General features: G+C 39.2%; 1 protein-coding gene across 3 annotated transcripts in view; it reads left to right on the top strand.

Moving 5' to 3' along the window:
- Window positions 1–12213, top strand: part of KCNQ5 (potassium voltage-gated channel subfamily Q member 5) — a 303880-nt gene extending 291667 nt beyond the window's left edge. For all 3 annotated transcript variants that reach the window (XM_055713884.1, XM_055713883.1, XM_055713882.1), the window contains 3 exons: window positions 5079–5210; window positions 6115–6241; window positions 6641–12213. In XM_055713884.1, the coding sequence (XP_055569859.1) occupies window positions 5079–5210; window positions 6115–6241; window positions 6641–7582 (1201 nt within the window). In that variant the 3' untranslated portion in view covers window positions 7583–12213. The remainder of the gene's footprint in view (window positions 1–5078; window positions 5211–6114; window positions 6242–6640) is intronic.
- The last annotated feature ends 1423 nt before the right edge of the window (window positions 12214–13636 follow it).

The following is a 13636-nucleotide window of genomic DNA, read 5'->3' as shown; positions in this document are numbered from 1 at the left end:
CTTAACTTATTGACCCTTTCCAAAAGTAGGACTCTGAACCAGTCCTACTGAAGACCCACTGGGCAGACCTGACCGGTAACATGTTGAGCTGTCAGCCTCCTCTCAAAGTCCCCCAAGCTGAGTGTTCCACATCCCATCTCTTGTGCTGCTCCCTCCACTCCCCCTTACTACAAACCCTCTGTCAGGAAAGACGAACTGAGGCAGTAGGGAAGCTGCTTGATGCATTTGCACAGTGTTGGGTGAGCAAGGAACAGATGGGCAGCGTGGTGAAATGTGTGCTCCACAGCATGCCTTGGACCAGGCCAGGATCCATCCTGCTCCTCTGCAGCCTCTGGCTGGGATCAGAGCAGCGCACAAAGCAGTTCTTGCTAGCAGTACGTGGAGCCTTTGGGCCAGCAGCTTTGGTAGCACTACTCAACCAGCCCTAGTCTTGTCATGAACAAAAAGCCATTAATATCCTGTAGAGTTCCTGGAGACTAACAAAAAACATTGCATTATCTAGCTCTGTTAGTTCACAGGGATGAATGTATATAAAAGAGACTAAAAAGAAGACGAGGATACCTTGTTTCCATATATTACGATATCTCTGATAATTTTTCATAGCGAGAGACACTAAATGCTGTAATACTCTCCACCATGGAAATGATGGAATTATTTCACTATTTATGGAATATAAAATTAGATTTGAGAAGCATAAATAAATAAGCAATAGGAAATAGCTGCAGTGGCAGGAAGATGAACTTCCTGACCTAAAAGGTCTTTTCTCTCTTTAACTCCAGTGATTGCATAGATATGTTTTCATTTGTTGTTAGTAAGAAATAATAATAATAATAATAATAAATGTAGCTAAATGTAATGAAACTTGAGAATTCTTGAGCTGATAAGCTACTTAGTTGAATAGTCATACATATTTAGTAGCCAAAATAAGGAAAATATAATTTACCATTTGTGTTCAGTCTTTGAAATGTTTCTGCTACACCTATAAAATGTATTTTTAGCAGCCATTGTGAATTTGTTCAATGGTAGCGTTTCAGAATCGTCTATTTCTTTTAAATCCCAACACATTGTGTATTTTCTGCCCACATGATCTTCAGAGTATAGGCCAAGGCTCTCAGATGTGTCTTTGCCTACAACAGCAGTGTGTCTGGGAGAAGATGCTGTCTCTGGCTCCTAGGGGGTGGGTTGGTCCAGGCCAAGACCCGAGAGAGGGGACAATGTTGACCCGCTCACGCCACATGTAGTGGAACCATCTCTCAACCACCTTTGTTTGCTGTCCTGTCTGTATCGGGTCCTGGTCTCTGCTGCACGTTGCAGTTATTTGAAGGGTTATTTGGCAAAGTAAAGGTAGAGAGATAGAGAGGAACCAGCACAACTAGATTGGTGTGCACCTGCTTTCCTGATGCAGTAAAATGAGCAAACAAACTGTGGTCATTTCATCTAGCTATAGGTAAAACAACCTACCTGTCTTTTAATATTCAAGTCAGTAACCATATATGAGTTTATCTGAATCTCAGGAGAATGCAGCTCCATTTCTTCCTGAGATAGCGACGAGACTGACAGGATAGAGGTTTACAAAAATAACAGTATGACAGGGATGCGCAGAGTATTAAAGGTATTCTGACTCGGTGCCGGTCGCAGTAAAGTGTATTAATGACAAGCAGAATAGCTTCTAACAGCAGAAGGGGCAACACAAATGGAAATTAAAATGCAACAAATGCCAGGAAAGAGATGCAACACGCATATTCAGAAAACACTGTCGTTCTAGATCACTGCTGATCCTGCATTTGACAAGAGGTAAATGAAATGGATGCTTCTTTTGGCTGCTACGGGTCAGTAAGACAAAATTAGTACTGGACCTGTAGCTTTCTACAGATTATCAGGGCACGTGAAGATTAATGGGACCTGTGGTTTAGACATTAACTATAGACAAAGCACTTTGATATATTGGTCTAATTCAGCACTAGACTTTTTTTTCTGCTCTCCTCTGGATGCATCATTGAAATAGGCTACTTTTTATGGTTAATTCTCACCAGAAAATTGTCACACTTGGCATTTGAGTAGGCTTACAACAGCGCATCATCTATCACGTTAGATTTGAGTTACAAAACACCACCTCGCTACAGGGCACACAGCGACTTAAAAATATAAATAATGTTTCAAAAAGTCAGGGGGACTACACGGTTTTGTTCTTTCGGGTAAATTCTGACTTTCCATCGCTGCCGTTTGGGCAGTACCGGCAGCGGCCGTTTCCCACGAGCCGTGTTTGCCCCCTCGTGGTACAGCCAGAAGAGACAGCCCGAGGTGGAGCTGGTTGCCCCGTTCCTCCCGTTCGTGTCAAGGGCTGGTGCTTCAGATATTTGGGGTATGAATAATTTCGTGCTCGTTTTCCCTCTTTTGGTACAGGTAGACTACCCACTTGTGCCCGCTTAACCGGACCCTTCGTTTTTATCCCACAGCAACACACCAGAATAGACAGCTCTTTATTCTAGAAGCGTGAAGGAAGGAAGCTCGAAGGCTTTTTTGTTCACGATTTTTGAATATGCTCTATATAGTTGTAATAATCTTTCAGATGGGTGTTCAAGCCTATCAAGTTCAATTACATAGTTATTTCAACAAGTAGAAAGCCAATTTAGTTTTTAAAATTGACAGTAAATAACTATGAAGAATCAACCAAATTTAATAACTGCAAAGCAGTTGCTAGGCTCCATCGCTGAAAGAAGTCAGGTTTTCTGTTTCATAATTAACTTGCAATCTTTTAAAATGCCGGTGTTTTATAACCCTTCGGATTTTTGCACAGTTTATGGAAAAATTTACATATTTGAAGCAAAAATTAAGCAATAGAAGTCTGTTCCAAACCCTGCTGAATTTAATTGATGGCATCACATGAGCTAATACCTAAACCAGAACTAGTACAGCTACACCTCAGTGATACAGCCATGATGCTTTCGATTCTGTGTTTGACTTCTGAACATTAGGAACAAACTGCCTTGATAAGCAAAAAACCTGTTACAAAGCTGGAAAGCAGTAATGAAGACTTTTGTGCACGCTGATTAAGAAGCTTCTGTGGCTGTTAATAAAAATTAGTTTTCTGTCTCTTTGCTTGTAAAATCACCCAGTTGTGGTAAATTCAGTTGTCTTCAAATATGCTACTAATCCTCTGGCTCTGCTTTTCTAATAGAGTGTCATCTTTTTACTTTATCAAGAGCATGAAGTAAAAATTTGTGACCACCAAAACAGAGAATAATAACAAAAGAATACTTTCTTGTATGTCAGCTACATCATGTATTCTCTGTAACCTGACTAAAGAACTGGATTTCAGGAGATTGTCTGTGCTGTCAGACTATTATGAACAGAACATCTTGGCATCATTTGACAGCTAAAAGAAAAAAAAAATTGTATCCCAGGTTCAGAGGCCTTCAGATTACAAAAGATGCCAAAATCCCTAAATCTGAAGAACCAGCTGACAATAGAAAAGAGGAAAGTCCATCATCTGACGTATTTAAAACTGCAATGGAGGTCCTGAACTGTCAAGGTGATGAACTACTCTTAACAGACCTATTCCATTTTTAATTTCTATAATCAGAATCATAGGTACAGCTCTATGCCAGTGACAAGCAACCTCATTCTTATCTGGAAGTTACCAGAATGGGAAATATCAACAACCTAAGCACTGTGGGAAAAGGCTGATATTATTTGGAAGAACATTTATGTATGATACAGAAACAGGTAGAGGATCACGATATACTATTAATCTGACTCCACGTAGCTATTACCATGACGTCTGTCTTAACTATACAAAGTATAGTTTTCCTAAATTCCACTAAAACATTACTAATTTTACTATTTTTATCACAGAACAAGAGCCATGTTTTGGGTTTAGTTATAATTCATTGTCTTACAGCTGCTAAGTACATATCACAGTAAACAAAGAGGGAATATATTAGCATGAAATATTGGCATTTGGAATAGGATACCAATTTACCGTCTCTGCTTTTCTAATTGCAATAGATAGCAAATATCAGCAATTTGGCCCTAATGGGGCTCCATAAGCTCTATAACACAGACCAGAATGGCCAACACACCTGATCCCTCAGTTTCTCTCCTACTGCCTGCATGGTTCTCCCTTCTGCCGTTCTCATGTAAACCAAGGAGAGCTGCAGGTTTTCACAGCTGACCTGGAAAATCAGCTCACTGTCATTTACTTTCCAAATTTGTCAATTCTATTATTTAAAACTTGCAATTTAATATAAACCTTTTCATTCGAAGAAGAATTACTCTGTGGACATCCCATAAGCATGACAGAAACTTGTACAAGTCTGACATAAAAAACATACACCATTCATCAATTTTGAATGTTTACTGTTATCTGATACTTACTGTTCTGCAGTAAAAGTCAAAGGAAATAATCACAAATGCTAATTAAACAATAATTCCCATATAGTTCAACATGGGACAAACATGAAGACTTAAGTAGCCTTCAAAGTTTGATCTGAAGTCAGCAAAATAACTCAAAAACACTTAGGCCTGAATGATAATTACAAATAAAAAACTAAATTAAAAAGGAATTGAGTGCATAAATTTAATTTTGTTTACAAAATGGAAAGCAAGGAACTTAAAAAAGCACTGGAAAAAGAATACTATTGTTTGTTTGTGTAATTGATTCGTTAGAGAAATCTTTCCTCTAACAAGAACAGAAGTAGCTTAAGCACAAATGTAGCTTACAAACTATCCCACTCAAGTCAGTGGGACTAACCCCAGGTTTAAGTTAAGCTTCAGTACCTTTCATATCAGGCACCTACTATAAAAAAGCCAGGCATGCTCTGCACTCTTCAAAATAGTGTTACCTGTTTTCTCTTGTATTAACAATTCAAAGGGATAGCTACAATGCATTTGTACCTACGCCTTTGTACCTACGTATTTGTAGTTATAAAAACAATTCTGTAAAAGGAAAAGTTCACTTGCACAAGCTGGATTGAAAATATCTTCCATATAAAAATTAGCTGTAAACTTTCGTCAGTGTATATTGTATTGTTTCACAACTGTTGAAGATTAATCTGTGAAATGCTTTTTCCCCACAGAATTATGAAATTTCATGTTGCAAAGAGAAAGTTTAAGGAAACACTTCGTCCATATGATGTCAAAGATGTCATTGAGCAGTATTCAGCAGGTCATCTAGACATGTTATGCAGGATTAAGAGTCTTCAGTCACGGTAAGGAAAGAATAATTTCTGCTCTGCATAAGCATCTTATGTCATTCACTGCATAATGAATATTGGTAACGTTTCACATTTCCATATTACATTTGGGTACAATTGTCATCCATGCTTCAGCCCAGCCTCTCCTTCCGTGAACACAGCTGAGCCAGAAATTACACTGTGGGTAAAACCAAACAAAACCCCATGTATCTAAATTATCCCCAGAAAACAGTAGTCTAAACAATAGAAAACGTAACCCTGTATCTGTAAAGTCCATTCATAAACAAGGAATTTAGTCAGGTGGTCACCAAAAGGATGAGGTCAACATTAAGAACTGCCTTTCTCCCACCCCAGACTTCCTTTTTTTGTGTAAAAGAAATTGGGAACTACCGGTAATGTAGCATTTCCGTAGATTTTATGTTCTCAACTCCCAGCTGTTATCATGTATAAAAAAAAAACAACAAAAAAACCCCCAAAAAACCACGACATTGCATCATGTGTATCATTACCAGCATCAGGGCTGAGATGCCTGCTTCAAACTGACAGCTTTCCCCGGACTCGCTGCTGCTGTTAGGATGGGAGAGCTGAGGGTGACACTGGTATGTCTGTTCCTCCACAGTATCAGGCTGCTGGAGAGGCCACCTCCTTGCTCCCCCTCTCAGCAAGTCTAGCCCTGGATCTCCCAGATGATGGCGAAGTACCGGCTCCCAGTTCCTGCCAATGGAAAAGAAAAGCAGTCTCAAATGCTAAAAAATAACTCTTTTCTTTCTTCTTTTTAATTAATAAAATCAAGGGGTTTTTCTTTCTCAAGTGCTTTTCTGAAGTACTGTGATTTAAATGTTTAATGTATGGATATAGTGAATAGTTCCATATCATCACTGATTTCAGGAATCATGGCAACTTTTGATTTCTCTTACAGCGTTGACCAAATTCTTGGGAAAGGACAAATCACAGCAGATAAAAGAAGCAGAGAAAAGAATCCTGCAGAGAATGAGACAACTGACGACCTCAGTATGTTAGGGCGCGTAGTCAAGGTAGAGAAACAGGTAGAGTGATTTTCTGTGTCACCTTATCTTGCTTTGTTGCTCATGCCTTCTGTGTATTTTATTGCCACTTTCCAAGGCTGAACAGGTAATTTTTACTTTTTTTTCTTCTAAAGCCCCCTTCGTTTACATGTTGAAATAAAATTTGTATGAATCACACTACCTTAACTGTCTTCCGTGAACAAAAAAGTAAGGAAAAATTGCAGGTTATTAATTTTTTTTCCTTTTATCAGTCTGCTTATGAAAACTTTACATGGCTTTTGTCATTTTTCAAAGGTCAATAATGTATACCAAGCTCCTTCCATTCTTCTCTTCAGTAGTCATATTTTCCCTTTGCTTGGGTTCCAAACATTTTAAGTTAGTATTTGGTATTAACATCAAACTTTTACTCTTCTCCTCTAGGTACAATCCATTGAATCAAAGCTGGACTGTCTATTAGATATTTATCAACAAGTCTTACGAAAAGGATCCGCATCTGCACTCACTTTGGCTTCATTTCAAATGCCAGCTTTTGAGTGTGAGCAGACTTCTGATTATCAGAGTCCATCAGACAGCAAAGATTTGTCTAATTCTGCACAAATCAGTGGATGTGTATCCAGATCAGCTAGTGCCAATCTGCCTCGTGGCCTGCAGCTTATACTGACACCAAATGAATTCAGCACTCAGGCTTACTATGCTTTTAGTCCAGCTATGCATAGTCAAGCAACGCAAGTGCCAAATGATGGACCTGCAACAGTTAATAATACATCAAACCAAATAAACCAGGCAACTAAGCCAGCAACTCCAACAACATTACAAATACCACCTTTCTCATCAATGAAGCATATCAATAGGCCTGAGCCCGTTCATATTATTCCTGTAACCACACAGGAAAATATTTCTGATGTCACCGCTTGCCTTGTTGCATCAAAAGATAACGGACAAGTTGCACAGTCCACTACGACAAAGGATCTCACATGGAGAAAAAGTCTGGATACAGAAGGGGAACCTCTGCTCTCTGTTAAACCTGTGGTGCAAATGGATTTAGGAAAATCTTTATCTGTACAAAACCTTATACAATCAACAGAAGAACTGAATGTACAGATTGCTGGCAGTGACTCCAGCAGTTCCAGAGGTAGCCAAGACGTATACTCCAAATGGAGGGAGTCAAAATTATTTATAACTGATGAAGAGTTGGAGACAGAGGCAGGAGCAGAGACTACTGAAGCCATCTCGCGCCCGTTAGTGGAAACAACTGTCTCTGCTGACTCTCTAAGGACTGGAATATCAAGATCATCTCAAAGCATCTGCAAGCCAGGGGACGGTACAGAAGCACTCAATCTGCTCCATGTCAAACTTAAATAACAGCTTGTGGGCTTTCTTCATTGGCTGGGTCATTCCTCTAGTCATACATATCATAGCATGAACTGTTTTCAAAGCCTTTTTAATAAGATAAAATCACGAAAATCAGGATGAATCTGCAAAGCAGTTGAATGAGCCCATATCTCCTAGTTGCATGAAAATGCATGTTTAAGTGACGGCTAACATTCAAATTTACACCTACAGTACGGCCTTTCATGTAGTACAGTAGGTTTAAATAATGAGTTGCCTACAAAGCTAATGCTGCAGGATGTATCAAAAAGCAAAAATCTGAGCATTTAGACCTAGTGCCGTTTCTACAGGGCAGAAGTAAAAAATCGTAAGGGTTAAAGCACTTTGCTTCTGAACTAATTAAATAAATAAATATATATGTATAATGTCCTGATTTAGATGATAGTTTATGTTTACAACAAAAAATTATCTACAGCTGCTAGCAAGGTACCAAGGAAACCAGTAATATGGGATTAGAAATGGCTGCCAGTTGCAAGATACACACATTAGCTCATCAGTAGTCAGTTATTTTTAACTTTGAAAAGTACGTTCATATCCATCCGATTTTTGGTGATTTAGTGCTGTGGCAAAAGTATCTGACACACCACTATCGTGTTGTTCTTTATAACAAGAACATTATTTTACTATGAAAAGTTTGTATTTTGAGGATTGGGGCTGGCCTCAGAAGTGGATAACCTGGGTGACTGCAGTAAAAATTCAGGGGACTCTCTCCTTCCAGTCTCACTGAGGAGCTATCATGTGAATCTGAAACATTTTGGCAGCAGTAGGTGAGGGAAGGAAGCAGGTGCTGCCTTTATTGTAGAAGACTATTTCCTTCTGTGGAAATTTTGGCAATTTTCTGTGCAGTCCCAACGTGATACCATGACAGCACTTACTTCATAAGGCTGGGAAAGGAGGGAAAATGAGGAACTGAAACTAAAAAGGACAGCACAGGGAAGAAAGATAACACAATCAATGAAGAAGAAAAAAAAATATGGATTTAGATGTGCAGGAAGGGAAATGATCCCAGAAAATAAAACAAGGAAGGTAAAGAGGCAAAAAGCTGGATTTTTTTTTTTAATCCAGCCTGTCAGTCACAGATATGGAGTGCTATTTCCAAAAAAAAAAAAAAAAAAAAAAAGGCCATGTAGGCAACCAGAAATGGAAATAGAAATGGGGAAGACCACCTTAACTGAAAAAAAAAAAAAAAAAACCAAACCTGCAGATGAGGTTTTTTTGGTTGGTTGGTTTTGTTTGGTTGGTTTTTAAATAAAAGGGGAGGAGGAGAGAGGGGAAAGCAGTTGCACCCTTATAGCTCAACACTGTGTCCCACCTGCTGTCATTTCTTGTGAACTTTCCAAGAAAGAACCTTCAGACTCCTTCCTCCTAATACCTGAGTTTCCAAATTTAAAGCCTACATGAGACCAAGTATCCCTGCTTGATACATCCTCTGTTTTTTCTCATCCTAACCTACACTTCACTTCTGCTGAGATGCAGGAGCAGTGTTAGTGACTATCTGCACATCCCCAGCAAGGCTTTGCCACTGGGAGATCCCTTGCAGAGCCTAAACAGGCTTTTGCTCTTCCCAGCTGAACGAGGTCTCTGTGTGTTGCCTCCCCTGATTTATATCCCACCTGCACCACAGGCTTGTAGACAACCCGATTTGGGCTCAGCTTCCCTCTAGCAGCAGGAACACCGAATGTACAGGGGTGCCAGTGCCAGCTCACTCAGGGCAGTGTTCTCTCAAGGCCCAGACCTGCTGGGAACTTACTCTGTACATCAGTATCACTCCAGTCTTAACCATGGCTAAATGCTGTAGATTGTATTGTGAAGGACTTGATCTGTTTACTATGAAACCATTACAATTTCTGCTTCCGTATTTCCTTTACAGAAGTATTCCTGGATGTTACATGACAAACTTATTATGTGAAAGTACATGCAAACTGTAGAGTGTATATATTGTGTCATTATATGGGGTCCACGGATGGTACACTGTGTTCCATGGCTTACACCGGAGCAAACTTCAGCTGTTAAATCCTGAAAGACACCTTGAAGCACAATTTCCTCACCACTGATTTGCCATATAATTTACCACATTCAGCCTTTCCTGTTTTCTTTCATGTGCAGTCTGATCATACTAAAGCCTGATTACAGCAGTAATTTTGTGAGGATAAATAGGGATTTTTCTACATCTCAGTTCATTTAACTCTTAACTTATTTGAATGTCTGTGGTTTATCAGACAGATCTGTAAGTTTGAAGTACTATCCAATATTTAAAAATGTACAAGCTGGTTTTAGGCTTTTCTTTCTTTTTCCTAACTGTTGGTGCCTTTCTTGCCTTTCACGTGAACCCTCCTGCTGACCTAAGTGTAAACCTGCACTTAGGTTCGGTCAAGGAGCAAGAGATCCGGCACATGGCAACTGTGTGTCAGCAATGAAACTCCCTTCCCCTTCTTGACGAGATCGAAAAATCAAGGCATCATGAATTGGACACCACTCTTCCACCTTCATCTGCACGAGCAGATGGTTTTGCAGCCCCACTGAGCCCGGAAGGCATCAGTGGGAGAACTGAGCATTGGCCCTGCCTGTACCGATGCCGCACAGACACAGGGCCTTGGGTTTTGCGGATAATTTATCTCACGGAAACTTGGTATTTTTGCCTTAAATGACATGCTTGAGTCCTTCTAACTTTAAGTTAATTTATTTAATACAATTTTGTGCACAAAAGAATGAGTTCTATAAATTATGTATGAAAATGTTAATGTCTTTACAAAGTACTAATAAATCCAGAAGATTGTATCTTTTCAAATTATGGTTTAAAATCCTGATTTTTTTCTTTTGTGCTCACCATTATTATTTTTGTAGCTGCAAGTCTTATCACATAGGAATTTTTTAACATAATATTGTTAGAAAATAGAAAGAGTAGTGAATATATGAAAATCTGGAGAGGAAGAATTGTTTGTTTGGATTTTTATAAGCTTTGCTCATATTTCCTCATGAGAAGTTTCCTGTTTCTACACTCGCTTTTTAAAAGACAGTGTCATGACTGACAATCATTCATCAGTTTCACAAAAGAAGGACCTGTCTGGCTTTTCAATTCTTGTCTTGAGCTGCTTATAAAGTCCAGTTCATGACAGATAATAAGAGTTGTTTATGAGTAGGGACAAGACAACTTTTGTTTTGATTTACAATCCATTTGAGGATTGTTGAAGAGAGAATTTGATCTTAAGTAAGAGCTTCAGGAATTATGCCTTATCCAAATAACTGTTTTCTGATCAGCGTGTTTCTTGTATCTGATTGAAAAGAGAAGTGAAAAGAATAGTTTTGATGATTATTATTTGTATAAAAATTTGTAATTGCTCCTGGCTTATATGATCTATACTTTTTATTTAAATATGAATATGGTGGTTTAGCCTAGGGTTCAAGATTGCAAAGATCATACACTTTTATTCACAGTGCCCACGGTTGTTCCATATGTTTTTGAGATAATCCTACTTAGAATGACTGCTCTCATAGTATGGTGATGAGTAATTCACCTGCTCTTTTGTGATAAATCATACTGAATTGCTGATGTATAGTAGAACATCTGATGTACAGTACTATTTTTGGATTGGGACCTGCAATCCTTACTCAAGCAAAAATTCTATGGAATTCATTCATTCTATGGAATTCAAGAATTTTTCTTGAATCAGGAACTCAGTTTCAAATCCTTAATTTGTTGGGCATCTGTTTAAAGTGAAAATGGTAATATTCCAGTTATTTCCTGAGGAAACTAATATTTAGCTGAATTTACCCATGTCACATTGACTATATAAAAAATAACGCACAAAGTATTGATGTAAAAAGGGAAGAAGGGACATTTTTAAAAAGCACAGAGAAAAGGAGAATAATCAGAAAAGTGGAGTAAGCAGGAAAAGAAAATGTAATAGCAAAGGAACGAAAAAAGGGTTTAAACACCTGAGGCTAAATTCATCCTTGGATGGCTTCTCTGACTTCAATGAATTCACTGCCCAGCTGGGTGAAGTTCAGCCTCCATTGGGATAATCAGGCTCAGTTCCACTGACCTTAAAGGAGCTGAACCCACCTATACCAGGAATGAACTTGCCTCTCTGGGCCAACTTTTACCCTGACTCATATGTCATGCAATCCTTTTGGATTCATTAGGTTTGAATGAAATACAGGTTAGAAAAGAATTTGCCCAGATATTTCTGCTTCACATTTTTTTTTCCAAGTGTGTTAACTGACTTAATTCAAATGGATTACCACATCACACAAAGTGCTGTCACTATCTAAAAAGGTTAATTGATTTTTCAAATAAGATTTGTCCCCTGCAGCGTCAGTGGAAGCATGTAATATTTTCCTGTTCATTCATCTGGATGCAAATGTGGCCATTCATTCGGCTGTGGCCACACATAGGACAATTCCAGACATACCCAATATCATCTGCTATTGGAAGCATTTTTGACTTCTTTGAAAGATAAAAAGACAGTTTCATAACAGACTTAGAAGGCACAAAGGCTGCTTCCACTGACACTGCAACATTAGCCAGTACATTAAAATGTTAATTGTAACTTCTTGACAAAGTTGAATCCATATTGTTGTTAATAAAAATAATTTGAAAAGTACCATGCCTACTGGGGTTCTTTCCTTACAAGAAAGATTGTATGGTGTGAGTGCATATCAGGCAAGAAAAAAATTTAAATCGCTCATTGTTTTCCATTTGAAGTTTCGTAATTTTTTATTAAATGGACCAAAACACCACAAAGGAAGTTTACTAGAATAAAATGCACACAAACCAGTCTGATATGTTCAGTTTCTGGTAACCGTCTACTTAAACTTCACGTTTCAGCACTTCTATGAAAATGAGTTTGGAAGTTATTATTACCTTCCCTGTTAGATAAATGGTAATTGATTCAGGATCAGCAACCAGGGGCTTGTGTGAGGAGCGGGATTCCTCAGGGAAGGCCCATCTGCTACCTCAGTTTAACTTGAGGCCTAGGTGAACCCCTTTCCTCTGCACTGAATCATTAAAATTGCTCTAGAATGCTGCTGCACCAAGCGTACAGCCATCTTTCCCCACTTTGCTCTTCCTGTAGTCCTGCCAAAAAGAAGCTTTACTATTTCGGTGTGAAGTACGAAATACAGAGAGCCTGTTCTTGCGGTGAAGTCAGTGCCTGTGGAGACTTCAAAATCAGAGCAAGATATTTCTTGTACAGGGATAGTTGATCCCCTACCTCTCTGATGAACATAATCTTACTGAAATTTAAAGGTGCAGTCTCCAGAAAGGCAGATTTTTCCATGTCAGCCATTTGTACGCACAGGCTATATGAACACTGCCAAGCTCTGCCTAAGGATAAACAGAGGACAGGAAAAAAAAAAAAAAGCAAACATGTGCCTGCTCCTCTTGTGTTAAACTGGCCAGTCTTGCTTCACGTGTACATAGAGATAGCAGGGAAGGGTCAGAGGACAGCAATGTGAAGTTCTTCCCGTTAAGTTGTTACCTTGCAGGTCACAACGGCCAGGCACAAGCAGTAATGTGCATGCATAGACACATACATGTTCACCGTTCAGCTCTGCACAATAGTACAGGACCATGCTTAAAAGGGAAACGTAAATCCTCATTTAGCAGATTTTCAGTGTAATTGAAAGGAGGGAAGGGGGGTGTTAGCTTTTCCTCAGGGTTTGGGGTTTTTTTTCTGTATTTTCACTGTGACAGTAACTGAGCACTGGGCCAGGTTGCCCAGGGAGCTTGTAGAGTCTCCATCATTGGCAATAGTACACACTCCTGGGCAACCAGCTCTTGGTGTCCCTGCTTGAGCTGCGGGGCTGGACAAGGTGACCCCCAGAGGCTCCTCCAACCACAGCCATTCTGATTGCTTCCAATACCATGCCGGCTTTGGTACGCTCAGTCATACTACAATCTTCATTAAAGTATCATCAAAGCCTCATTTGAGATTAAATATTACTACTTCCCTAAAAAATTCAGACTGCAGTGTATCAGCGTGACACGAGCCTGGACACCTCACAAAACTACTCAGCACCACCCTC

This window comes from Falco cherrug, chromosome 6, assembly GCF_023634085.1.
Source record: "Falco cherrug isolate bFalChe1 chromosome 6, bFalChe1.pri, whole genome shotgun sequence".
NCBI classification, from domain to species: domain Eukaryota; kingdom Metazoa; phylum Chordata; class Aves; order Falconiformes; family Falconidae; genus Falco; species Falco cherrug.
The sequence above is the reverse complement of the archived record's forward strand: the minus strand, read 5'-3'. Positions and strand labels throughout refer to the sequence as shown.